General features: G+C 47.7%; 1 protein-coding gene across 4 annotated transcripts; it reads left to right on the forward strand.

The window, feature by feature from the left end:
- Positions 1-1,021: 1,021 nt before the first annotated feature.
- LOC119464531 (zinc finger CCCH domain-containing protein 13-like) lies at positions 1,022-24,916 on the forward strand. 4 transcript variants are annotated; one of them, XM_049656096.1, is made up of 3 exons: positions 1,022-2,489; positions 4,765-5,002; positions 24,142-24,916. In XM_049656096.1, exons 1-3 carry the CDS (start codon positions 1,941-1,943, stop codon positions 24,162-24,164), a joined length of 810 nt encoding a protein of 269 aa, XP_049512053.1. In that variant the 5' UTR covers positions 1,022-1,940; the 3' UTR covers positions 24,165-24,916. The 4 variants fall into 4 exon arrangements, 3 of the variants coding, with proteins under 3 accessions (XP_049512053.1, XP_037581478.1, XP_037581479.1); XM_037725550.2 differs by lacking the exon at positions 24,142-24,916 and adding an exon at positions 7,542-11,504; XM_037725551.2 differs by lacking the exon at positions 24,142-24,916 and adding an exon at positions 7,542-11,504 and having other exon boundaries at positions 1,022-1,551.
- The last annotated feature ends 1,095 nt before the right edge of the window (positions 24,917-26,011 follow it).

Here is a 26,011-nt window from a genome sequence, read left to right on the forward strand (position 1 = left end):
AGAACCTAACCCATGGAGAAAGAAAACAAAACCTTCCTCCATGGCCTAACCTAACCCATTATACAGTGGGCCTCTTCGATTATCCGCTCGGGCAGCCAGCCAGCGGACAGCCCGATTGCCTGCCGGACGTTCGTTTTGCTCGGGCAGCACCCGAAGCTCCGCCCACCAGTCCGAGTGCTGCCGGAATCGTGTTCGTTTTCCCTCCTCCGGCTGCTCGCGGGCTGCCCGCGGGCTCGCCCAGCTGCCGGAACGATTTTGCTCCGGCAAGCGAGCAGACGACGCGCTTTTTTTTTTTTTTTTTTCTCCTTCTTTCGCGTCGTCTGCTCGTCAGTTGGAGCAGAAGTTCCGCGCTAGCTTTCGTGGTCTCCATCGGCTGGCAGTTTTCGCGCCGGGTGGTGAACGTTTCTGGTTCACTGCAATCTCGTCCGCCGCAGCCGCCATATTCTACAAGCAGATGACGGAGCAGACGACACTGAGCGAACGGCAGCGTCTAGCAGCGTCGGCACGGTAACGCCAGCTGCCGGCTATTCGATTTCGCGAGGCTCGCGGCCGCCTCGGGCTGCCCGAGACTTGCCGGTAACTTTTGGCCCATGTGACCACAATGCCAGCATGACGTCATTTTCTGTCAGAGAGCTGCCGTCTGGCTGCCTGAACAACGAAAATCGAAGAGGCCCAGTGGCTAGTACCCATTAACTGAGAACTCCATTTTTGTATGCCAGCGTTCTTTGTAGGATGGATGGATAGATGAGGCTAAACCCTTTAAATCGGGCGGTGGCGTACGTCACCTAGCCGTGACTATAACATATTTTGTACTTTGTGGTGGGTAAAATTTCACCCCTGTCTTAATTTTAGCCACCAATCAGATAACCTCCGTTTGGTTATTTTTACCCGCTTAAAGTCTATTTTGCCTCCACTGTCCCCAATGCTTTGAAAAGTAGTTTTGATTTTGCCAGCGCCATCTTTCAGTCGCATAGTTTAGTTCACCATGCCACCGCTACTCTTATTTTGTTGCACTTTCGCACGATGGACTCCGTGAAGCGCGAGCGGCAGCGGGAGCTCGCCAGAGAGCGGCAGCGCCGACGTCGCGCAAATCCCGAGTTTCGAGAGCGAGAAGCCCAAGCCAAGCGCCAGCGAAGGTTAGCTAACCCCGAGTTTCGAGAGTGGGAAGCCCAAGCCAGGCGTCGGCGGAGGGAAGCCGCTAACCCCGAGGATCGAGAGAGGGAAGCGCAAGCCAAGCGCCAGTGGAGGCAAGCCAACCCCGAGTTTCGGGAGAAGGCAACCCAAGCCAAGCGCCGGTGGAGGCAAGCCCATAGGCAAGCCAACCCCGAGTTTCGAGAGAAGGAAACCAAAGCCAAGCGCCGGTGGCGGCAAGCTAACCCCGAACTTCGACAACAGGAGGCCGAGCAGAGACGCCGACGCAGAGAGATTCCTACAACCGACGGTGCCGATGGACGGTTTGAGAGAGAATTCCTCGACCGTGAGTTCGGCCACAGCTGCAAACAGGATGACCACAGCTCCGCTGTTTCAGCAGATTTCACTTCGTGGAACTGGGTTAGGTTTTTTTCTTTAACCTCCTTGGTTTGGCTGGGCTTACACTTTATGCACTGGCCAGGCAGAAAAAAGAACGCACTAGTAATCATTAGTTGTAATCCTGGAGTTCATTTTCAGCGGAGCTGGAGTCTAGCTTGGTCCGTGCGCGGCGATGTTCGCAGCATAGCCAAAGCGAGAGGGAACGCTCTCGAGAGGGAAGAGAGTGTGGCGAGGAGGGAGGTGAGTAGAGAGGAGGACTGGTGGCACTGGTGGCAGGGCGGAGTTGAGCGGGAGCATAGCCAATGCACAGCCGCGCCGAGCGCACGTGGTATGCCGTTAGTAATAACGTCAGCGCTCCCTAGTAGCAGGCGCGCTCTCACATCGGCGGGCCTCTTTCTCAACTTAGCGCAATGGCGAAGCCGACCGCTAGAACTCCCGAAGAAGAAGCCGCTCGATTGGAACACCGTAGAGAAGCGGCTCGTGAGCGTGCTAGGAAACGGAGAGCCGATCCCGAGCAACGGGCAAGGGAAGTTGAAGCCAATCGTCGCCGAAGAGAAGATGCAGGTGTTCGAGCAAGAGAAGCGGAGACCAAGCGACGGCGAAGAAATGAAGATCCTGAGTTTCTCGCCAATGAACGAGCATCGGCATCGAGGTATCGCGAAGCTCATCGAGAGGAAATTAGAAATTCTCAGCGACAGCGAAGACTGAACGATCCCGAACTGCGCATGATGGAAAACTTCCAGCGACGTCATCGAAATGGGATGGAAGGTACCAACGGAAGGTTTCAACGTGAGTTTCTCAACGTTGAGTTTGGCCATAGCTGCAAAGTCTGCAATAGACTGTGCTTTAGCAACAAGTTGTACAAGATTAACGGCGTGCAGACTGATGAAGGCCGTGCCAAAGCAATCAAGGCGCTTCAGAAGATCTTCCCCGATGAGGAGGACGTCGCCGATCTGAAGGTGTGTGGAACTTGCAAGACTTCTCTGCTAGAAGGCAGCGATTTCGATCATGAGTGTGATAAATGGATACCGATGCCCAAAGACCTGCCGAAGCTCAACAATGTGGAGGAGCCAAGCAATGGCTAAGAGATACCCTAGCAGTAGTGATAGCCAAGCAAAACGATAGCCAAGCAATGCTTAACTTCATTAAACCTTGCTTAGCTTTGATCCAGCTTGCTAAACTACGCTCTTCTTCGTCTAGCTTTGCACAACGTTGCTGAGGCTTCCCCGCAGCTCCGCTGGTCATTGGTGTTTGTGGATAGTAATGCCACGCCTAATTTCTTTCTTTAACCTCCATAGTTTGGCTGGGTTTACACTTTATGTACTGGCCAGGCAGAGAAAGGAATGCACTAGTAATTATTACTTGTACTCCTAGAGTTAATTCTTTAGTAACTTAAGCGTACAAATTACATGAACAGAGGTTTTCATTGCTTTTTCCTCTCACATTGCGGGTACATCCTGCCTGACTACCTGCTGTCCATAGGTTCCAAGATCAGGAAGGTTCCGCCAGCTCTCTGAGGCCATGTGCTGTCTTGCTGAGTCGAGTACGATCAGTGGCGCGCGTCCCGTCTGGTGCAGTGTGGTGTGCAAGGAATGAGTGCCAACTTTGCCCAAAGCTGGCATTCAAAGGACGTAACGTTGTACAACAAAGCTGTTAAAAAATACCCGAGTGCAGATGCAACACCAACAGAAAGAAAATGGGGCCGAAGCGTGTACTTGGTGCGGAGGAGATAGAAGCTCGGAAGAAGCAGAGCAGGAACGTCTTCGATATGCAGCGAAGTGTGCCTCGGAACGCGAGCATCTGTTGGCTTGAAAACGCAAAGTGGAGCGGCGTCGAGTGGCGGCGATGAGCCCCAAGGAACGTAATGAACATTTAGCGCAGAAACGCGAAGTGCAGATGTGTAGATCCGATGCAGATACGGTAGCGTTTCTGGACCATATTCACTTCGATGTGTAATGTCGTTTTGGCGGGGCATACATGCAGTGGTAGATTGCCAACACTGCTATTTTTCTTTGAAACTTTGAAACTTCTTTGAAAAAAAAAAAGAAAAAAAAAACATTCAGTTGGATTTTTCAATGGGACCCAACTGGTTCCAACTGGACATCATCAGAGGCGCAGGTTCCAATTAGGCTTCATGAGAAGTGCAGTTGATTCCAATTGGGCATCATGAGAAGTCCAGTTGCAAATCACTAGAGCTTGATATGCCAATTGGTCCCAACTGGACCCAACTGGAAGGCAATGAGTAATCTCTCGAAACAGCAGAATAGTTAATAATAATAGCACAATTATAACTGTTAGTTTTAAAGTAAATATCTTTGTATTTTGGTGTGATCAATGGAGAGAAGCATTTTGCTTTCTGTCAAGTTAAAAATCAATCTTCAGATTTTACCAACTTCTCATGAACCACTGGCACCACTTGGTCAACCAAATTTTGCTCACATATATAGCACCTGACATCCATCTCTCATAGTGAAGTGGTTAGTGTGGGGTAAGTCAATGAAGAGAATTGCCAGTAGTGTGTTCATGCATGAGTATATATGTTTCTCGAAAGGAGTTTCAAGTATATCCATGTTATATCAAGGTTAGGGCCCATCTAGGCTTTTTATATTTTTTTCCTTTCCTTTGTTTTTCATGTTGGTCCCAACTAGTCTCCATTCAGACACCAACCAGGTCCAGATTATGTTCAAAAAAAACGATTTGCCCAATTGGACTTGTTGGATCTTTCCAATGGGTGTACCATAACAAAATTCAAAATGTGCAATTGGTTCCAATTGAAAAGTTCCAACTGGTTTGAGCAATTTTCTTTGACTGGGATGCTGGAATGTGTTCCTCCTAAAAGCTTCGATTTAACCCATTCCTACAGTGCGTGGAATCCACATAAATTTTTTTATCCGCATCTATAAGTGCCCAATTAGGCCATTTATTTTATTTCCTTCTGGTTTTATGCAATAAGCTTTGAGAATCTATTCCTATAATTTTGCCTACGTGACCTGAACCTTGGCCATTTCACCTTTACTACAATACTTGAGGTCAGCATCATCAGTCTGTAAATTGAAACACATGGCTAACCCACATTCATATGCCAGGCGGTGCCTAGCATTTGTAAATAATCATTTATGCTTACGTAAGTCATTACCGACATTTCATGCCCTGTGTTACTCTATTTGCAAGATGGTGCAACCCGAGTCTGCCAGTCTCTTATTGTCCACATGCATTTTTCTCTCGTCTGTCCAGCCATCGATGTACTGCAGCACACATGGAACTCTGCCTGTTGAATCTGCGAAAGCTGTGCAGACAGAGACCACAGGGTGTTTCAGTGGCAAAGTGGATGTTGCAGTTGGGACAACGATTGTTGACTGGGGTGTGTGCCAGTCAACGCAGACATTGCCTGCTGCCGAGAAGGTGCACAGATGGGCAGATACCACAGACCTTGATGTCCACGACAGTGGCCCTCGTGTGCGAAAGATTTCAGGTGAATGTAACATTTTTTTTTTTTTCTGAGCGCCTCATCTGTCTAATCGTAAGCTACTAATAGTACCGGGATGCCAACATTGCCATATGTTAGCATTTAGCGTTACTAAAGCTCCTAATCGTGATGATAGCCAATGCATTGTGGGTATTCATGCCAGTGTTTCGGCGCAATTCCAAGAGTGGGGCTAGGATTTTCTATGTGTGGAAGGGGGCACAGCATCATTCTATATTTTCAGTGGGAGCACAGGAAGGCAATTAATGGTCACACTATGGTGGTAGGAGGGATGTGACGAGGAGGGGGTGGGACAGGAGGAAATTTTGGGAACTCGGTCACCTCCTCCCTCCCCTTGCCCGCTTTAGAGCCGCCCCTGCAAAATAGGAACGCCAGAAGTTACCAGAATATGGCATGGCCCCTATAAATTGCCTACTGCCTCTCTTTTGCAAGGTATAGTAAAACATGTTTTGGTGCAAAAGATATATGAGTGATACGCTTGAATATGAGGCTCTCCACACCTTTCTTAGGAGGTTTTTTTGGCCACCTTTGTTCTCCCAAGGCCCACACTACCACCATGTGTGTTATGTTTGTCTCTTTTGGTTTTGGCAGCTATGCACTGGGTTGTTTTTACTTTTAAATTTATGATTCTGAAATGTTTGTGAAGTACATGTCTGACAGGCATGCGGGCTGATACCTCAGTGTACAGAAAAGTTGGTAGCTATTTTTGAAAGTAAGGCCTGTGCAACACTGGATAAATGGTTATGTTATGTCAATCTGAGAAGAAATTAAGGGCTGTGCATTGAGTGATGGAATTAAAATTGGTAGGTGTTAAGGTACAGGGCTAAGTAGAAAAGTAGAAAGTTACTTATCAAGAAAGGGATCAGGCAAGGAGACGCAATCTCTCCAATGCTATTCACTGCATGCTTAGAAAAAGTATTCGAGCTCTTAGACTGGGAAGGCTTACGAGTGAGGATTAACGGCGAATATCTCAGCAAACTTCGGTTTGCAGATTACATTGTCCTATTCAGCAACAGTGGAGACGAATTACAACAAATGATTGAAAACCTTAACCGAGAAAGTGTAAGAGTGGGGTTGAAGGTTAATATGTAGAAGACAAAGATAATGTTCAATGGCCTGACAAGGGAACAAGAATTCAGGATTGCCAGTCAGCCTCTAGAGTTTGTAAAGGAGTACGTTTATCTAGGTTGATTACTCACGGGGGCCCTGATCATAAGGAAATTTACAGAAGAATAAAACTGGGTTGGAGTGCATACAGTAGGCATTACCAAATCCTGACTGGGAGCTTACCACTGTTGTTGAAAAGAAAAGTGTACAATCATTGCATTATACCGTTGCTAACATGTGGGGCAGAAACTTGGAGGTTAACAAAGAAGCTCGAGAACAAGTTAAGGACCGCACAAAGAGTGATGGAATGAAAAATGTTAGGCCTAACGTTCAGAGACAGGAAGAGAGCGGTGTGGATCAGAGAGCAAATGGGGATAGCCGATATTCTAGTTTACATTAAGAGGAAAAAAATGGAGCTGGGCCGGCCATGTAATGCATTGGATAGATAACCGGTGGGCCACTAGAGTTAACAGAATGGGTGCCAAGAGAAGGGAAGCGCAGTCGAGGATGGCAGAAAACAAGCAGGGGTGATGAAGTTAGGAGAAATTTGCAGGCACAAGTTGGAATCAGCTAGTGCTAGACAGGGGTAATTGGAGATCACTGGGAGAGGCCTTCGTCCTGCAGTGGACATAAATACAGGCTGATGATGACGAAGAAGGTACAGGGCAGTATGAATTAGCGAACGGGTCCTAGCAGATATTCAAGTTGAGGCTGAGAGGAACAAGTGGAAAAAGGGCAGGTTGTGTTGGGCACAGGAGATGTGTGCACGGTTATTGCAGCACTGTCCACCAGCTACTGTCCAGGACATTGCACTATATTTAGTTTCTCCAGGCAGCAATGTTGAGTAGTTGCACTGTATTTCTTCAACATGAAACCTAAGTTAAGAATATTCGAATGCCGCCTCAGGTTTTATGGGATTTTTGAGAGGGCAGAAGACTTACAGGTATCTTCTTTAGAACTCTACCTCTCGTTGCACTCCTGTCGTAACAACTGTTGCTTAAAAGTTCTTTTCTTTGTATTCATCACTCGCAACATGGTTTATTTCTTTACCTGTTGTATGCTCAAAGTAGGCCTCCAGTACCATTTGTGTTTATCTACTGCAGTATTGACATGGCTCATTAATGTGGTCGACAGTATTGTGATGAAAACATTCTGTAGTCAGTAGAAATGTATTGCTTTGATTTTTACAATGTATGGCAAAGTTACCTTATCCTACCTAGTTTGCACAATTTGTTGGTGCATGTCTGCTCATGTGCATTAGATTGGTTGCAATCCAGCCGTCTTTATTGGACTGCTTCTGTGGAAAGCAATTTCTTCATAGTAGAGAAAAGAAAAATATGAAGGGAGCCAACCAGTGGAACTTGCCTTTAGAACTTAGTACATTTCCGCACGCTTTATTGCTTCTTATCTCTCTTTCTAGGTTGTAAAGGAGTGTCCTGGTGATTACAATGGGCACAGGTCATTGCCTGCTGGACCCACCACGGTCGTGCAAGGGGACGCTGCTACGCGGTGCGACCGGAGAGCAGACGTTAATATTTATTCCACGTGGTGCAAGGGGCATCTCCAAAGTGACAGAGGCATTGTTATACACTCCGAAGGGCTTCTCCGTAGGAGTGCAATCTTAAGATCTCGATGATTGTTGCAATGTCCCTTTGCTTCTGTAGGTCGACGGTGCCAATCGAAGGTACCCCCTTACACATATTGATATTATTGTAATGAAGAGAAAGACAGCCGAAGTGCAAGCAGGATCGCCAACGCAGTGCACGAGACAGTGCTCAACCTGATCCAGTGCTCTTTGCTGCGGACCTTTCTTCATTCACAGCCCACGTCCAGTGCACCTCTTTTCAAGTGGTGGAGGTGCTGGAGTCTCCACAAAGCCTGCGCCCTGGGACTCCGATCCCGCACGCTTTAGTAGACCATGCCAGCCGATGCGGCCCCGCAAATGTCACCATCTCCGGCCGTCCTTTGCTCCGGCGCGCTTCGCCAAAGAGACCCCGCTGTGTGCAGTAGCAAAGACAACCACGATGTCAAGGATTGCCTCACATGGTACGAGAGGGTGAGCATGCAGTCAATGAGATGACACCACGAAGTTAAACAACATCATATTTTACTTCTCTGACGTGGCAAGCTTGTGGTATTAGAACCACGAAACGGTCTTTCAGACCTGGCCCACTTTCAAAGCGCCGTTCTTGGACGTTTTCAACCGCCCTGCAGCCAGGAAGCTGTGCGCCGAATGACGTTTGCACGCTCGGGCGCAACACCCTAGTGAGACATTTACCAGTTATATTGAGGACGTCGTCAACCAGTGCAAGCGTGTTGACGCTTCGATGACAGCGGCTGCTAAAATTCAGCACGCAACAAAGGGTATCGACGATGACGTCTTTCAGATGCTTCTCGCAAAGTCCTCTGTCACTGTCACCGATGTTGTCACACTGTGTCAGAGTTATGATAAATTGCGGAAGCAACGAGCTTTGACCCGGCGTCCTTACCAACACAACGAGCCACTCGCGGGCTTGTCATTCATCTCTGACCACTCGTCCCTCGTCACACAAATCAAAACGTTTGTGTGTGAAGAGGTCACTCGTCAACTTTCTCTAGTGTCCACTGTCACTCAACATCCGGACCCCCCACCATAGCTGCCGCAGCAGCAGCCCACTTCGTTGGCTCCAATGCTCCGTCATGCGATTCAGGAGCAGATCGCTGACGCCCTACCCGTGCCCATCTAGCAGCAGCCTGTCGCCGCACCCCTGAGTTACGCTGAAATGGCCCTGGCCACAAACTTACTTGCCATTTCATCCAGCATCGCCTACAACAGTCCCTTCTGCATCGTTGAATTCATCGTCCTTGCATCTTGCTCTCGTGATATCATACTTGGCTGGGACTTTCTCTCACGTAGCAACGCCATAAGCAACTGCGCCCACGCTGAACTACAACTCTTCTCGCTGTATGACGAGCCCATCAACAACACCCATCAGTCTCGAAGCAAACTCGTCGTCAAAGAAGACATGGATATTCCTCCGACCATGTTGGTTCTTCTACCCATACTCTGCAGCGACCTTTCCGACGAAGTTGTAATCTCTGCGCTGTCGAATCTTTTTCTGACTCGGACAGCTCTTCTTCTGCCTTATGCAACCCTCGCCGTTTCGACTGGCTCCAGCACCCTCTTTATCACCAAACCCTTTCCTTTTCCCTTCAAGCTGCTTCGAGGTGAATGTCTTGGATGCGTGCAACCCATTGATTCCTGGGAGATTATCAACGTGAGAAATGAGTCTTCTACAGCCGACTTCGATGCGATGAGTGCCCCCAACTTATTTGACTCCTCAGCTAACGATCTGGTCATCTATCGCTGACGGACTCTCTCCTCTTCAACGCTCTGAGCTTCTCCATCTGCTGTGCCAGACGTTGCCCAGCCTGCCATTGGCCGTACCTCAACTGTTCATCACCACATCGACACTGGCTCTAATTCACCTCTGTGTCAATGACCATATCGTGTTTCCACCAAAGAACGACACATTGTTACAGAGCAGGTCAATGACATGCTATGATGCAACGTCATCCGAACATAGTCCATGGACCTCTCCAGTGGTTCTTGTAAAGAAAAAGGATGGTTCCATTTGCTTCTGTGTGGATTACTGGTGCCCTAATAAGATCACCCGAAAAGACATATATCCCTTGCCGCAGATCGGCAATGCCCTTGATTGCTTACAAGGCGCCGAGTACTTTTCAGCTTTAGATCTGTGCTCGGGGTATTGGCAGGTACCCGTGGCAGACGTCGATCGCCCCAGGACTGCCATCGTTACACCTGATGGGTTATATGAATTCAGTGTCATGCCTTTAGGCCTTTGCAGTGCGCCCACCACCTTTGAGCGCATGATGGACTCTGTGCTGCGTGGGTTAAAGTGGCACATTAAAGTGGCACGTGCGTGGGTTAAGTGGCCACTTGGACGACATTGTCGTCTTTGCTCCAGATTTTGCAACACACTTTGAGCACCTCGGACACATCCTGATATGCCTCAAGGATGCTGGTCTCCAACTCAATCTCAAGAAGTGCCAGTTAGCTACGCGGCAGCTGACGATTCTCGCCCACGTTGTGTCCAAGGACAGTATACTGCCCGACCCAGCTAAACTTCGTGCTGTCACCGACTTTCCCAAAACCGACGACAATCAAAGACTTAAGGAGCTTCGTAGGGCTCTGCTCCTACTTTTGCCGGTTTGTTCGTAACTTCGCGCTATCATGTCACCTCTGACACAGCTCCTTAGTAGCGCCAGCGATATATCGTCACGGTCTTCCTGAGTGCAACTATGTGCTCTCCACTCTCCTCCATCTAACTTCTCCCGTTTATTGCACCATTACGACCGTGCAGCTGCAACTGAAGTGCACACGGATGCAAGCGGTGTCGGTCTCAGTGCAGTTCGTGCACAACGGAAACCTGGCTTCACCGAATATGTTGTCGCATATGCCAGTTAAACTCTCACAAAAGTTGAGTCAAACTACAGTGTTACCAAGAAAGAAAGCTTGGCGATAGTTTGGGCGCTCCGCAAGTTTCGTCTGTATTTACATGGCCGTGCCTTCGACGTTGTCACAGACCACCATGCGCTGTGTTGGTTATCTTCATTGAAGGACCCATCAGGCCACCTTGCATGTTGGGATCTTCGGATTCAAGATTATGACATCCATGTTGTATACCGTTCCGGCCGCAAGCATGCAGATGCTGACACACTCTCCCGTACACCTCTCCCTGCAGAGGCTGCATCCCTCTCAACCCTTGAAAACACGCTGTTCTCTTAGGGCATTGACACCGTCTCCTCAGCGCAGCGCAAAGGTTCCATGGATCGCTTCACTCCTTGACATTATCTCTGAAGCGCCCACACTTCCGATATATCGGTCTTTGTGTCGTCAAGCTTCGCATTTCGTTATTCGTGACGCCCTCCTGTACCGGCGCAGCTATTCGCCAGATGGTTGAGGTGGCTTCTAGTCATAGTACAAACGTTGCGCTCTGACATTTGTGCAGCTTTTCACTTAGACCCGCAATGTGCTCACGTCGGTGTCTTCAAGACTTACGAACATCCTTGGCATCGATATTACCGGCAAGGAATGTACACCTTCATTCGCCACTTTATTCGTGCTTGCCCTGAGTGTCAGCGATGAAAAAGAAAACCTAATGCTACGACTGGTTCTTTACAGCCGCTTCCGTGCTCTGCATGTCCATTCAACCGTGTCGACATTGACCTGTATGGACCCCTGCCAATCACTACTGCAGGCAACCAGGGAGTTATCATCGCCGTTGACCACCCGACACGGTACGCCAAAACCGCCTCTCTATTCACCGCCAGAGCACAAGACATCGCTTCCTTCCTTCTTAACCGGTTTATTCTCCGGCATGGCACTGTTGAGAGCAGAGCAATTGAAGATGTCGCGCAGGAAGGGAGAGTGCTTGACCGCGGCAAAGCTTTTCAAGAGATGATGACTTTCCGCCGCAGAAATCCCCGTGAGCACAAGCTAGTGCTCACGGGGATAATTGTCACGGATTTCGGTGGACTAAAGACAGACAGGGACAAGTTGCTCGTTCAAGACAAACATTTATAATTGAAAAAATAAGCGACAAAGAAAACAGCACAAAACAAACAATTTACAGCACGAGTTAATTATAGAAATTCCCCAGAGTCCTCAGATATCAAAATTCATAAGTCCAAATATTTACATTAAGTCCATCGAAGAGGCCACGTCACCTCGTCGTCGCGGCTTCCGGCGACACGTCGTTGGGCCCGCCGATGCGTCGTAGACTCGAAGTCGCTGTGTCCGACGTTCGGTCCACGGTTGGCCTGGTTAGGGGGTCAGGACGGTGGGGTGACCGAGGCGCCTGGATCGCCCGATCGACTCCGCTAGCCTGCGGATCGTAGCCGCAGGGAATCCGGGAAGCGGTGCCGTCAGCCTGTAGCTGCGGCTTCCGGTGGAACGTCCACTCAGCTCGCGGGTCGTGGCCGCGGCAGCCGAAGAACAGCTTCCACTGGGTTGCCGCCGTCTCCGCGATCCACCCGTCCTGTTCGGCCTCCAGCTCCTTCTGCCTGCCTTCGTCCCAGAGCGTAGCTGGGCCGCTCTCTTCGGCTACGTGTATCTTCTCCCATTGGCCACGTAGCTGCGCGTGCACTTTTGCGCTTCTTCTTCTACTTTCATATTGCATTCCTTTTATTTAGCCGCTCTTATTTTCTAACATGGCGCTCCGCGCAAACTCCTGAGTGACCACGGTCACGTCTTTCTCTCCGACGTGGTTGAAACGCTATATATGCCTAGAACACTGCTAACCAGTTTTTCTCCATTCTTCCTATTGTACGGTCGCCAACCGTGTCATACCATAGACACCTTACTGCCCTACAACCCAGATGCCTCCGAGTATGTGCCCATTTCTGAAGCTGCCCGATATGCTGGAGAATGTCGTCAAATGGCGAGGCGTTTCACTATGAACGACCAGCAGCGCCAGGAACAGATCTGGGACTACCGCCCCCCCCCCCCCCACCCCCCCTTGCTACTTCCCTTCCCGGAACACTCGTCTGGTTGTACGTATCACCCCACGCCCCTGGTCTGTCTTCCAAACTGCTCCCTAAGTATGGCGGGCCCTACCGCGACATCTGTCAACTATGTCATCAAGCCTTTTAGCCGCCTGTCGATCTCCGCTGCCGTGGACGTGATACCATTCACGTAGACCGCCTCACGTTCTACTTCGACCCTCCTGTCCCCACCTCTTAGATTGCCAGGATGGCTCATGCTTATTCCGTGGGGGCAGTTGTAATAAAGAAGAGGAGGACAGCTGAAGGGCAAGCAGGTTCGCCAGCGCAGTGCACGAAGACAGTGTTCGACCTGATCCAGTGCTCTTCGCTGCGGACTTTTCTTGATTCACGGCCCATGTCCAATAAACTGTTTTTATTATCATGAACATAAAGGGATCACAACATGGTCAGCAATCAGATTTAACTTTACATTACAATCTAAAGTGCAAGAGCCTGTTGGTCTAATCAAGAAGTTTCAGAGCTCTGCAGTCCCTAATTAATTTAAAATTGGCAACTCAAATAATGAGCAAGGCTCCTCCCAGCATCAGCAAGGCCACGTTGGTATACAGTGTGTGAATGAACGACTTGCAGCACAGTGGAGCATCATCTGCAATGCATGAATCATTTGGCTATACAGCTGCTGACGTGGCATGTAAGCATTTATGACACTTCAGTATTGTTGCCAGGCCTTTTCAGCTGCTGCCAAGTGTGACTGCACCCAACTTGTGTGATCACAGTCATTCTAGGTGAGCGTGAGGCGAACGCCAGCAATTGGCTTAACTGTTGGTGACAATGCCGTGGATATATCAAGCTGCTACACTATGCCGGCATGGCCTACAAGTTGTTGCAATCACAGTTTAGCTGGCTTTCTTGCCAACAATGCCAATAAAGACTTCCTAAAATCGTCAGGCTGGTATACCATCATCCAGTGATCGGTGCCCAGACAGATCGGCCGGTGCGTGGAAACCTTGCGATCAACAAAAAGTTTGTATGAAGGCCAGTACTTTATCTGTTTTACTTGTGCACAAAATAAGTGAGAACAAGCATCCGAAACTCGAATGTACAAACTTCTGTGCTTTTCAGTTGCATACATGCACATTTCCGCCAGTGTTGTCTCTGCCGCGCTGTGCCATTGCGTGAAAAGCAGCCTACTGCGACCACTGTGTTTGCATATGTGCAGCTGTTGCCTCTGGGTGTGTACAGTAGAACCCCGCTTATACTTTTCTACGTGACCACACCATAAAAACTTGTTATCTGGGAAAAATGTAACATCCTATAGTGCTTGTGGTAGTAGCACTACTGATGAGACAAAAGGTTACTCTCACACAGGGCCTTATTTGAAGTTTTATAAACTATTGAAAACACGCTAAGTGAAGCTCATTGCTGCCTGGCGGTTAGATTGAAGGTTAAACAGTCTTTTGGAGATGTTGCAGCCGTGAAGCAAACTAAACGAAGCTTGTATTTTCTATCTGGTGCTTTAGTTGAATCTTAAATAAAAACAACCTCTTTCCGAGCTATGACAGCTCTGTTTTAGTTTATGCACAGTCTTGTATATTGCAGTAACTGTGCAAGGTATCAAAGATGACGAGATAGCTTTAGATAGGTTTGTGCATTAGTGGATGTGGGCTTTCAGAGTATGTCAGTGTCCAGCACAGTATGTGTCACAATCCTTCTGTATGTCGCATTTGCATACGATACCACAATGCAAGAAACAGCCCACTCCAAGTCATTCTGCCTTGTTTACGCTGGCTGTATAAATAAGTGTGCTCAACTCTATCCTTCCACGTGACAAGGATGATGAACTTGCCCAGGATGCCGAGCGATTTGCTCCGCATGCACAAGCCCGTCAATTGACCCGGGAGCGCATGTCAGCCAGCAACACTGATTCAGATGCTTGTCACTTCAACCACCGAGCCATGACCTATCAACCTGGCGAATGAGCCTTGATGTGAGCCCCACCCTGTGGGAGAGGCCTGAAAGGGAACTCCAATCCCTTTATGCCTGTCCATGAAGCTGTCAAGTCACCATTTCAGGCGTTATAAACTCGTAAGATGTGTCAGTGACGTGTGCGAGGTTCTTTTGGACAGTGCCGTGCCTATGCATCGACAGCCTCGTCCAAAACTGTACATGTCGTATCCCTCGAGGCCTACTTTCACAGAGTAGCATGTTCCTTTGTGTGGCACGTTGCACCCCTTCCATATACAGTGGCCGACCAATTTTCCGGACCTCACTGGGACTGAAAAATAGTCAGAAAAATTGAAGTCTGAAAAACTTGTTCACCCCCCCCCCCTTTCCCCCAAGAAAAAGCTTGTAAGCTTAGTGTGGATTAGAAAAATCTCTAATAATGCCAGTGCCTCACACTGCAGTTGGAGGCAATCACATTTGCTTGGATTTGCACAAGAGTGACATTGTCGGCAAGAGCGTCACCGCGTTGGCGATCTCCAGCGGCCTCCAAGGTCGGGTAGCGTGGCGTGGCTCTGAACGAGTCATTTAGTCCAGAAAACCAAACTTTGGGGCCTACGTGCATGCGAAAAATCGGTCGCAAAAATGCATTATCTCCATGGGAACCCTGAAGGTGTATTTGTGAAGTATGAAATATTCATCAAGTCTGAATTTTCGCAGTCCAGAAAATCCGTACAGTACAGACAGACTTATTGCAGACTGGGTGAACCTCTCAGAGAATATGAATCTTATTAAAAGGGAAGGTGCACTGAAATAAGTCTGTCAGTTTGATAGTTGTTTCCTTTCTGTACAAAGTCCCAATTTATTATAACCCTAACTAGGCTAGGTAGAGTTCATAGTCTGCACTATCCCAGCCCTGGAGGTGAGAATGGCTGATCACACTAAGCACATTTTGTGTACATAAGTTCATGCATCAGCTGTCTGCTGAAGGAGTCAGCTGAATGTACATGCATACATGACTTTAAAAAAACTAGCCCCACAACATGTTTTACAGGAGTCTGGAGTCTACAGGAGTCTGGTTTTTCTCCCGAAAAGTCTGAATCAAGTGCAAGGAATGTTTGTCATGTATGCACATGCATTTCATTTCTTTTATTGTTATTTTTACTGCTATGTATATATATAATTACGTGTGAACACTCGCTGGGCAAGTTGCCAAGTAATGGTTTAATATAACATATAGGTTCCTCGATGAGCCTGAATAATCGACCTTTTCCAACAACTGCCGCAGATTGTATGGCAGTCTTGCTGCTGCTGACGCTATCTGATGGTCTTTGAGAGCAGGTGAGGCAGCAGTGAATAGGAGCACAGATGTGATTTTTTTTTTACTATGATCGCCATATGGTGGGAGTGTAGGTTAATCAGACAGCGACCAACCAGGATGTGCTTACCCGCCGTCGCAACTCGAAATCAGACGACAGTCATCAAGAACATTGTGGGTACATGAAAAGGCAGCTGTCTGCTTTGGGTGAAAGGGTTCTTTTGTTTATTGCATTAGTGTACACTTTTTCAGCGGTGCCACCTGATATTCATAATGTGGCTATGACAAGCAAAGTCTGGCATACTTCCCTTAGGTCTGTTCCGGTTGAATTAGCCCGCACCTGTCATAGTCCAGTTCTTGAACATGGCATAGGCTATACATACGAGGTCTGTTAGAAAAGTATCCAACCTTTGGCTAAAGAAAAAAAAAAACTGGCATAACTGGAGCGTTGGAAACCTAATCGCCCTCAAAGTAGTCTCCTTGGGACTCCACACACTTCTCCCAGTGGTGCTGCCATTGTTGGAAGCATTCCGAGAAGGCCTCTTTCGGAATGGAGTTTAGCTCAGCTGTCATTGCAGCCATAATATCCTCTCTTGTCTGAAATTGTGCTCCTTTCAATGGCCTCTTGATTTTAGGAAACAGCCAGAAGTCGCAGGGGGCCTATCAGGAGAGTAAGGAGCCTGTTGAACTACAGGAGTCTGGTTTTTCTCCAAAAAAGTCTGAAGCAAGTGCGAGGAATGTGCATGAGCACTGTAGAGATGTATGCTGCCAATTTCCTCTTGACCACAACTCCGGTCTCTTGCGCCGCACAGCATCACGTAGGCGAATGGAGGACATCCCTGTAGTACTCTTTGGTGATCGCTTGACCCTGTGGTGGGTACTCGTGGTGTACCACTCCGCGGGAGTCAAAGAAAGCAGTCAGCATCACTTTGACGTTGCTGCGCACTTGGCGGGCCTTCTTTGGTCTTGGTGACGTGGAATGCTTCCACTTTGACAACTTTGATTTGGTTTCCTCTTCCGCAATTTCTCGGATAGTCGCACGACGATCCCGCATCACCACAGCATTCACTTCGGCAATGACCTGGTCATTTCGGCATGTTGATGGCCGACCGGAGCGTGGCTCGCTCTCCACCAATGTGCGGCTGTCTTTAAACCGGTTGTACCACTTCTTAATCTGTGTGCTGCTCATAGAATCGTCACCGAAAGCTGTCTGAATCTTCCGAATGATTTCCACTTGGCTGTCGCCCAGTTTCTTGCAAAATTTGATGCCGTAGCACTGCTCCAGTCGCTCCATCATTTTCCTTGCAATAAAAAAACCGACGAGAGCACTGCGCACTGCCTCACTCAAACGCTGTGTCCCAGTGACTGACGCTATCGGCAGGCGGGAAAAAATTTGTGCATGCGCACGAAGGTTCAAGGTCAGCTGATGCAAGCATGCTTGTTTCATATCCATCAGGTGTTCGCAAAAAAAAAATAAGGTCGGATACTTTTCTAACAGACCTCGTATTATGGTAGAAGAAACATGAAACAATCAAACAGGAAAGAGTGAGCAGATGATCTTGCACTTCAGTCAGCACATAGTCTGTGAACACAAGCCGCATGGGAAAGGCTCCGGCCACGGACATATCATCATGTGTGGACAGGGCATCCGTCTCTTGGCACTTGAGAGAGCAGTGTCAATGAGCAATACGCGATGACTTCTGACCCTGCATTGACTATGGGGGAGCCTCTTTACTGCAAGCTGCATTGGTTGCCACCCTGAGTCGTTCATTCGGTGACCTTCTGCATCTTCCTGCACTCTACTGCTTGCTCTCTTTGAATTGCTCGGTGCTAGAGAGATTGTAGAAGGACGACAAAGACTTAGTGGGCTATGCGGTGAAGTTGCTCTCAATTATCAACGGGTGCTTGTAACAATGGCATATTGCGCGAGAAAATGTGCAGTTAGAGGTATCAAGGCAAGGTGGTACACTAAAGACTGTTGTGGTGAAATCCTAGTCAAATTTCAAATGGTTGTCCGAATTTGAGAGGGAGCGCTCGTATTTCACAAATCCAGATACACCTGCAGCAGTTGCTACATGTTCTGCCGATGACATGGTGCATTGGTTAACAGTGCACCTAAGCAATGCTCTTCAATTTACGAGGGGAGTTTGTAAAGTGCACTAAAGCGAAGAGACAGGACGTGGACACTGCAGACGCTGGTTTTGTCCAGCATTTGTGGCGTCTGCGTTTCCTCGTTGTGTCCTTCTCTACATGCTGGTAACATCGAATGAAGCATCGCCCAACCAACTAACCCATTTAACTGCAATACAGAATATTCTTATAATCGAAATCGTAAATTTGAAATGGCATATGTGATACAAATCGCCAACAATCTCTTTATTCGGAGAGCAGCCGAGTGTTTTGATATTTTATTGCGAAAAGGGGAGACTCTACTGTGTTCTGCTTCTAACATTGTAGCTTCTTTCTCAGCTGCATCTCTTGCAGTCTGGTCCCAAAAAAGTAATGCACACTCCAAGAGCAATTATCTATATCTTCGTGTCACTAGAGTCATGCTCTTCACCGCAAACTTCATGGATAATATTTTCAACTGTCTCCTCGGAGCAGGTAACAAAGGCATGGCATCATATGAGGCCTCTCATTCCTGGCAGTTTGAACCACAGTGGTGTGAACAAAGCAGAAGTGGCTGCTCGACTGCAAGATTCCAGGCAGAAAAAGGAACACACGAGTAATTATTAGTTGTACTCCTAGAGTTCTTTTTTTTTTTTTTTTTTAACAGCGGAGCTGTTCTTGGTCGACTCTGTGCTGTCGTGCTGCTTGGCGTCACGCTGGTCACGTGACCTGGGAGTGAGATGGGTGAGAGTGAGCTGCGCCGCGCCGAGAAAGGGGCGAGTAAAGTCGGGTAGCCAATGAGCGTTTGCGCGGGAACGGGCTCGCCGTCGCAGAGCCGACTCCGAAGTCCGCACAAGAGAAGCCGAAACTAAACGTCTTCGTCGAGAGGCAAACCCTGAAGCGTATGCAAGACAACTGGCAGCTCGGCGACAACGCATGCAGGCCGACCCGGAGAAAGGCGGAAGCTCAACGGCAGCGCCGAAAGTAGTAGTAGTAGAGGTTGAGGGTAGGAAAGATGCATATTTCTGCAGCCATTAGGGAGCACGGCTCAGCATCGCCGAAAGGCCGACCTCGAAAGTCGCGCCCAGGACGCGGAAAGACATCGGCAGCGCCGGAACCAAGTTCCTGGGCTTCGCGAGAGAGAGGCCGTTCAAAGGCGCCACCGGAGGCAGATTATTTACCGGCGGCGCCGACGGGCGGTTCAACAGGGAAATCTTGGGTCGGGATTTTGGCCACAGCTGCAATGTGTGTGATAGAATTTGGTTCGACAGTACCGTTTCCACTCCGCAAAAACGCTAACAGCAGCTCCGCTGTTCTAACAGTTTTCACAGAGTGGAACTGGCCGTAGCTTTTTTTTTTTTTTTTAGTAATTTAAACATGCAAATCACATGAACAGAAGCTTTCTTGGCTTTTCCCTCACACTTCGCGGGTACTGCCTGCCCAGCTGTCCATAAGTTCCGAGATCAGAAAGTGAGTTGCGCCCGATCTCTGAGGCCATGTGCTGTCTTGCCGAGTGGAGTGCGATCGGTGGCGCGCGTCCCGTCTGGTGCAGTGTGGTGTGATCGGAATGAGTGCCGACTTTGCCAATAGCTGTGTTCAAAGGACGTAACGTCGTACAACAAGGTGTTAAAAAATACCCGAGCGCAGGCGCCAACACCAACAGAAAGAAAATGGGGCCGAAGCGTGTACTCAGTGCGGAGGAGATAGAAGCTCGGAAGAAACGTCGAGCGGAGCAGGAACGTCTTCGATATGCAGCGAAGTGCGGCTCAGAACGCGAGTGTTTGTTGGCTCGAAAACGCGAAGCGGAGCGGCGTCGAGTGGCGGCGATGAGCCCCGAGGAACGTAATGAACATTTAGCGCAGAAACGCGAAGTGCAGATACGTAGATCCGATGCAGTGAGGCAGCAGCGGATATGGGCCGTATTCGCCTCGGTTAGTTGTGTGATTTTGGTTGGACATATCCGGGGCCATATATTCTGAAACGATCCACGTCGGCGACTATCGCCTTGGCTAAAGTCCCTAGATTTTCTGTCTCTTTTAAAGAAAGCAAAAAAAAAAAAATATCTAGGTACTTTAGCCTTGGCCAACGCTGATTGGCTGGTTGAGCACGACGTCATCCAATTTTGCTCAACCAGCCAATAAGCGCGCGCCTGGCGGCGCTATTGTCGCCGAGGCGATACTGTTAGGTGTTCTGTGACACTATCGCCGAAGTGGACCGTTTCAGAATACGGTCCCAGGCTGGAGCTGAGCGCCAACACCGCTGTTTTACTCCGGAACGCTGGAGTGTGTTCCTCCTAAATGTTCCGATTTAACCAATTCCTACAGTGTGTGGAATCCGCCGATTCTTGATCCGCATCTATACGTGCTCAATAACGCCATTTATTTTCTACCCTTCTTGGTTTCATGTAATAAGCCTTCAGTGTCTATTCCAATAATTTTGCCAACACTACCTGATTCTTGGCCGTTCCCCCTGTACTGTGGCCAGCATCATCATGTCTCTAAAGTGCAACACATGGCTAACCACATTCATACGCCAGGTGACTAGCATTTGTAAACAGTCATTTTTGTTTACATAAGTTGTTGCAAACCTTTCATGCCCTGTGTTACTCTATTTGCAACTTGAGCGAACCAGTGAAAAAAATTGAGACGCAAACACGAAGGAAAGAAGAGACACCACAACACTGATGGTCATAGTTCAATTTCGAGACCGCCACTTTATCCAGAAACAAGGCATCTGCATTGATTCCTCTGTGGCCCCTTTGTTATGCAAGATATTTCTGCCCAGGCTAGTACAGGTCACAGCTAACAACGATAGAGTTCTTCGCACGTTCAGATACGTAGACAATTTTTTGATCATCTTAAGGTTGGTGCCCCCTGACTGTTTGGAAGCTGTGACGGAAGACATTTTAATGTATTTCAAAGGGTGTTCTGACACTGAATTTTAGCTGTGAGCTTCCTAAAGAAAAAAGCATTATGTTTTTAGAGATATAACGCTAACTTTTGAAGACGACAGCCTTGTTTGCTGGATTTACTCACCTAGAACAAAGAAGGCTTTGCTACCGTTTGAATAAAACCATTCTAAGTTGATAAAATGAAGTATAGCCACCTTATGTTTCCAGAGTACGCTATAGAAAAGCTGTCACGACATCCATGAAAGCCTTGACTGTCCAGTTCAGAGGCTAACTGCAGTGGGCTTTCCTGCACAAGTGCTTAAGGCGGCGGCTGAGAGCCTACGTGTAAAGCTTAAAAGACAAAACAGAGGTGACCGAAAATCGGACAAAAACAAAGAAAAAAAAAGTTCATGTGATGCCTTATATTCATAAAGTGTCGCACAATATCTAGAAAGTTGCTGGGCGACATGGTGTACAATTAGTGTTTTCCGCTCCGTTTAAGCTGTCAGGACTGTGCACGTGCATGGAAAAGGCTGGAAAAAAGAGAGAGGCCTGCAAAACCAAGCATGTGGACAAGTATGTTAAGTGCTTGACGCATGTTATTTACAAAATCCCGCTGAAATGCGGTAAGGTCTATATTGGCCAAACAGGCCGATGCATCAATGACCGGACGCGCAAGCATTGTGCATTGACCAACTCTCAAGGAGCGGGTCATTTGGCTTTTCACTGTCGTCAGCGTGACTGTGCACCACTTTTTGAAAATATAACCATTCTTGGCAGACGCAGGACAAAAACCGAAAGAGGCGTTTCATATCAGTGTACAAGATGAAGGAAAATGCATCAGTGTCCCTTCTATCTCTCTGATCGATAAAGGGATTGCGTTTCTAAAAGGCTGAGCTTTTAACATTAGGAAGTAGAAATAGGAAGGGCAAAAATGATGTGTTCATCATTTTAAAGATTTTTGTACCTTGCATTGCGCATGCATTGGTGGTTTGATGTTCGAGGGTTGATCCGTTTTTTGCAAATATATGTCAGTTGCTAGTAATCTTTTCTTTCCTTCGTGTTTGTGTCTCAATTTACAGTATGAACCAACTGGCCCAGCAAGCAGCACTTCTACTTATTTGCCGGATGTCGCAATTCGAGTCTGCCAGTCTCTCATTGTCCACATGCATTTTTCTCTCGTCTGCCCAGCTATCGGTGTACTGCAGCACACATGGAACTCTGCCTGTTGAATCTGCGAAAGCTGTGCAGACAGAGGCCACAGGGTGCCTCAGTGGCAGGGTGGATGTTGCAGTTGGGACAACGCTCGTTGACTGGGGTGTGTGCCAGTCAACGCAGACATTGCCTGAAGCCGAGAAAGTGAACAGATGGGCAGATACCATAGACCTCGATGTCTGCGACAGTGACCCTCGTGTCCGAGAGATTTCAGGTGAATGTAACATTTTTTTTTCTGGGTGCTTAATCTGTCTAATCGTAAGGTACTAATAGTACCGAGATGCCAACATTGCCATATGTTAGCATTTAGCATTACCAAAGCTCCTGATCGTGATGATGGCCAATGCATTGTGGGTATTCATGCCAGCGTTTTGGCACAAGAGTGGGGCTAGGATTTTCTATCTGAGGAAGGGGGCAGAGCATGATTCTCTACTTTCAGCGGGAGCACAAGAAGGCACTTAATTAATGGTAACTCCATGGTGGTAGGAGGGATATGTGATGAAGTGGGGGGGGGAAGGGAACAGGAGGAAACTTTCGGGGTTTCAGTCGCCTCCTCCCCCCCTTTCCCGCTTTTTAGACCCGCCCCTGCAAAGTATGCCAGAAGTTACCGGAATATGGCATGGCCCCAATAAATACCCTGATACCTCCCTTTTACAGGGTTTAGTGAAACACGTTTTGTTGCAAAAGATGAGTTATACCCTTGAATATTAGGCTCTCCATACCTTTTTTAAGAGGTTTTTCTGGCCACCGTTGACTATTCTCCCAAGGCCCACAGTATCAGCATGTGTGCCATGCTTGTCTCTTTTGGTATTGGCAGCTATGCACTGGGTTCTTTTTACATTTAAATTTATGATTCTGAATTGTTGTTGAAGCACGTGTCAGACAGGCATTCAGGCTGATACCTCAGTGTACAGAAAATTTGGTAGGTATTTTGAAAGTAAGCCTAGGCCTGTGCAAAATGGGAAAAATGGTTATCTTATGTCCATCTGAGAAGAAACAAAGGGCTGTGCATCGAGTGATGGAGTGAAATTTGGTAGGTGTTCAGGTACAGGGCAGTATGAATTAGCAAATGGGCAAAGATCATATTCAGGTTGCCCGTGTGCTTGCATTGTAGTACATTAAAGAACCCCAGGTGGTCGAAATTAATCTGGAGCTCTCCACTACGGTGTGCCTCATAATCATAACTGGTTTTGGCGCGTAAAACCCCTGAAAGAAGAAGATGTTGAGACTGAGAGGATATATATGGTTTTGGCACGATATCATACCCATTTCTGTACATGTATTTTATCACAATAAACTTCAAACTTCAAGAAGTGGAAAAGGGGCAGGTTGTATTGGGCATAGGAGGTGTGTGCACGGTTATAGCAGTGCTGTCCACCAGCTACTGTCCAGGACATTGCACTGTATTCAATTTCTCCAGGCAGTGGTGTTGAGTTGTTCGAGAGTAGCTGCACTGTATTTATTTGGCATGGAAGCTCAGTTCAAGGATATTCAAATGACTCCTCAGATTTTGTGGGATTTTTTGAGAGGGCAGAAGGACTTACAGCTATTTTGGTTAGAACTCTACCTCTCTTTCCACTTTTGTCATAATGACTGTTGCCTGATTTTTTTTTTTTTTTTTTTGTATTCATCACTCACAACATAGTTTATTTCTTTACTTGTTGTGTGCTCGAAGTAGGTGTTCAGTACCATTTGTGTTTATCTACTGCAGTATTGACATATGGCTCAATAATGTGATCGACAGTATGGTGATGAAAATATTCTGTAGTAAGCAGAATTTTTTTTTTTTCGTTTGATTTTTGCAACGTACGGGAAGCTTACCTTATCCTGCCTAGAGAAGCATGATTTGTTGGTGCATGTGTACTCATGTCCATTGAAGTGGTTGCAATCCAGCCAATGGCTTCACTGGATTGCTTCTGTGGAAAGCAATTTCTTAATAGTAGAGAAAAAAAAAGAGATGAAGGGAGCCAACCAGTGGAACTTGCCTTTAAAACTTAGTACATTTCCACACGCTTTATTGCTTCTTATCTCTCCTTCTAGGTTGTAAAGGAGTGTCCTGGTGATTACAATGGGCACAGGTCATTGCCTGCTGGACCCACTACGGTTGTGCAAGGGGACGCTGCTACGCAGTTCGACCGGAGAGCAGACGTTAATATTTATTCCATGTCGTGCAAGGGGCATCTCCAAAGTGACAGAGGCATTGTTATACACTCCGAAGGGCTTCTCCATAGGAGTGCTATCTTAAGATCTTGATGATTGCTGCAATATTTCTTCACATAAAGGGACCATGACATAGTCAACAATCAGATTGAATTTTTACATTACAATGAAAAGTGCAGGAGCCTGCTGGCCTAATCAAGAAGTTTCAGAGCTCTGCAGTCCCTAATTAATTTAAAATTGGCAACTCAAGTTATGAGCAAGGCTCCTCCCAGCATCAGCAAGGCCACGTTGGTATAACAGTGTGTGAATGAACGACTTGCAGCACAGTGCCGCATCATCTGCAATGCATGAATCATTTGGCTATACAGCTGCTGACCTGGCATGTAAGCATTTATGACACTTCAGTATTGTTGCCAGGCCTTTTCAGCTGCTGCCAAGTGTGACTGCACCCAACTTGTGTGATCACAGTCATTCTAGGCGAGCGTGAGGCGAACGCCAGCAATTGGCTTAACTGTTGGTGACAATGCCGTGGATATATCAAGCTGCTACACTATGCCGGCATGGCCTACAAGTTGTTACAATCACAGTTTAGCTGGCTTTCTTGCCAACTGTTAGGTCTGCGGTAGCCGTAATAAAAGGCGTTTGGAACATGGAACGGACTTTATTTCAGAGGGACTTGTGCGCAGCGTGGTCCGAAGTCGTCTACAGTTGCTCTCTGTCTGGCGCCTGCTCTCCGAGTCTCTCGGGGACCGATGACAGGGAGAGAGTCGGGAGATGGGGCGAGAGTGCGTTGTTGGCAGCTGGTGCGAGCGGAAAGAAGGGGATCTCATAGACATAGCAATTCCACCCCCTTAGTTTTGCACTTGGTAGCGGTCGGGAAGGCGTCACTGTCGTGTCAACTTTCGCTGGGCGTGCGCCGTGTTGTCTGGAATGCACCTGTGACTGGGTTTCTCTGCCGGACCCGCTGGCCGCATCGGGAGCGTCGGTTCAGGAGCGTAATGTTCCTTTGATAATAGCCAAGCCACGCTGAAAGAAGCCCGAGGGCAGCCGCCTTTGGCGGTGTCAGAGCTGGTGGTCTACCCATTAGACCTCAGACTGCTTCAAGTTGGTGTGAAAGAGGTTAGCCGAGGACAGACGTACAGACATATTGCAGACTGGTTGAAGCTCCCAGAGAATACTAATCTCATTAAAATTGAAGAGGCACTGAAATAACTGTGTCGGCTTGATAGTTGTTTCCTTTCTGTACCAAGTCCCCCTTTGTTATAACCCTACCTAGGCTCGGTAGAGTTCACTATTGTTTGCACTGTCCCGGCACCAATGGGCAATACCAATATACATATATATACCTCACAAGGCAAACCTGAATAGGCTTCCAGCTGTCAGAAACAGGTTTGCTATGGCCTTAGTACTGCATGCATATATATAGTTATAACTCATTCCAGTTTCTTTGAATGGGTTCATAAACTGGAAGTCTGATTTCCCAGTTGGTTACGTTCTAGTTTATTCCTATTGGTAGTTCAGTTAGACTCGGTTGGGAATGTAAGGTGGGCCTAGCTCATTCAAACTGGCAAGTCCAATTGGACTCAATTGGCTGCATCCCTTACTCAATCGTAACCAATTGGAGGTAATGTTTTCTCAATTGGTCCCAAATGGGCCTAGTTGATTCTAATTGGCAAGTCCAATTGACTCGGTTGGTTTCACTTTGACTCAGTCGTAAGCAGTTGGGACTAAGGATTTTCCAATTGGTTTC

The sequence above is a fragment of the Dermacentor silvarum genome, chromosome 9 (genome assembly GCF_013339745.2).
Source record: "Dermacentor silvarum isolate Dsil-2018 chromosome 9, BIME_Dsil_1.4, whole genome shotgun sequence".
Lineage (NCBI taxonomy): Eukaryota > Metazoa > Arthropoda > Arachnida > Ixodida > Ixodidae > Dermacentor > Dermacentor silvarum.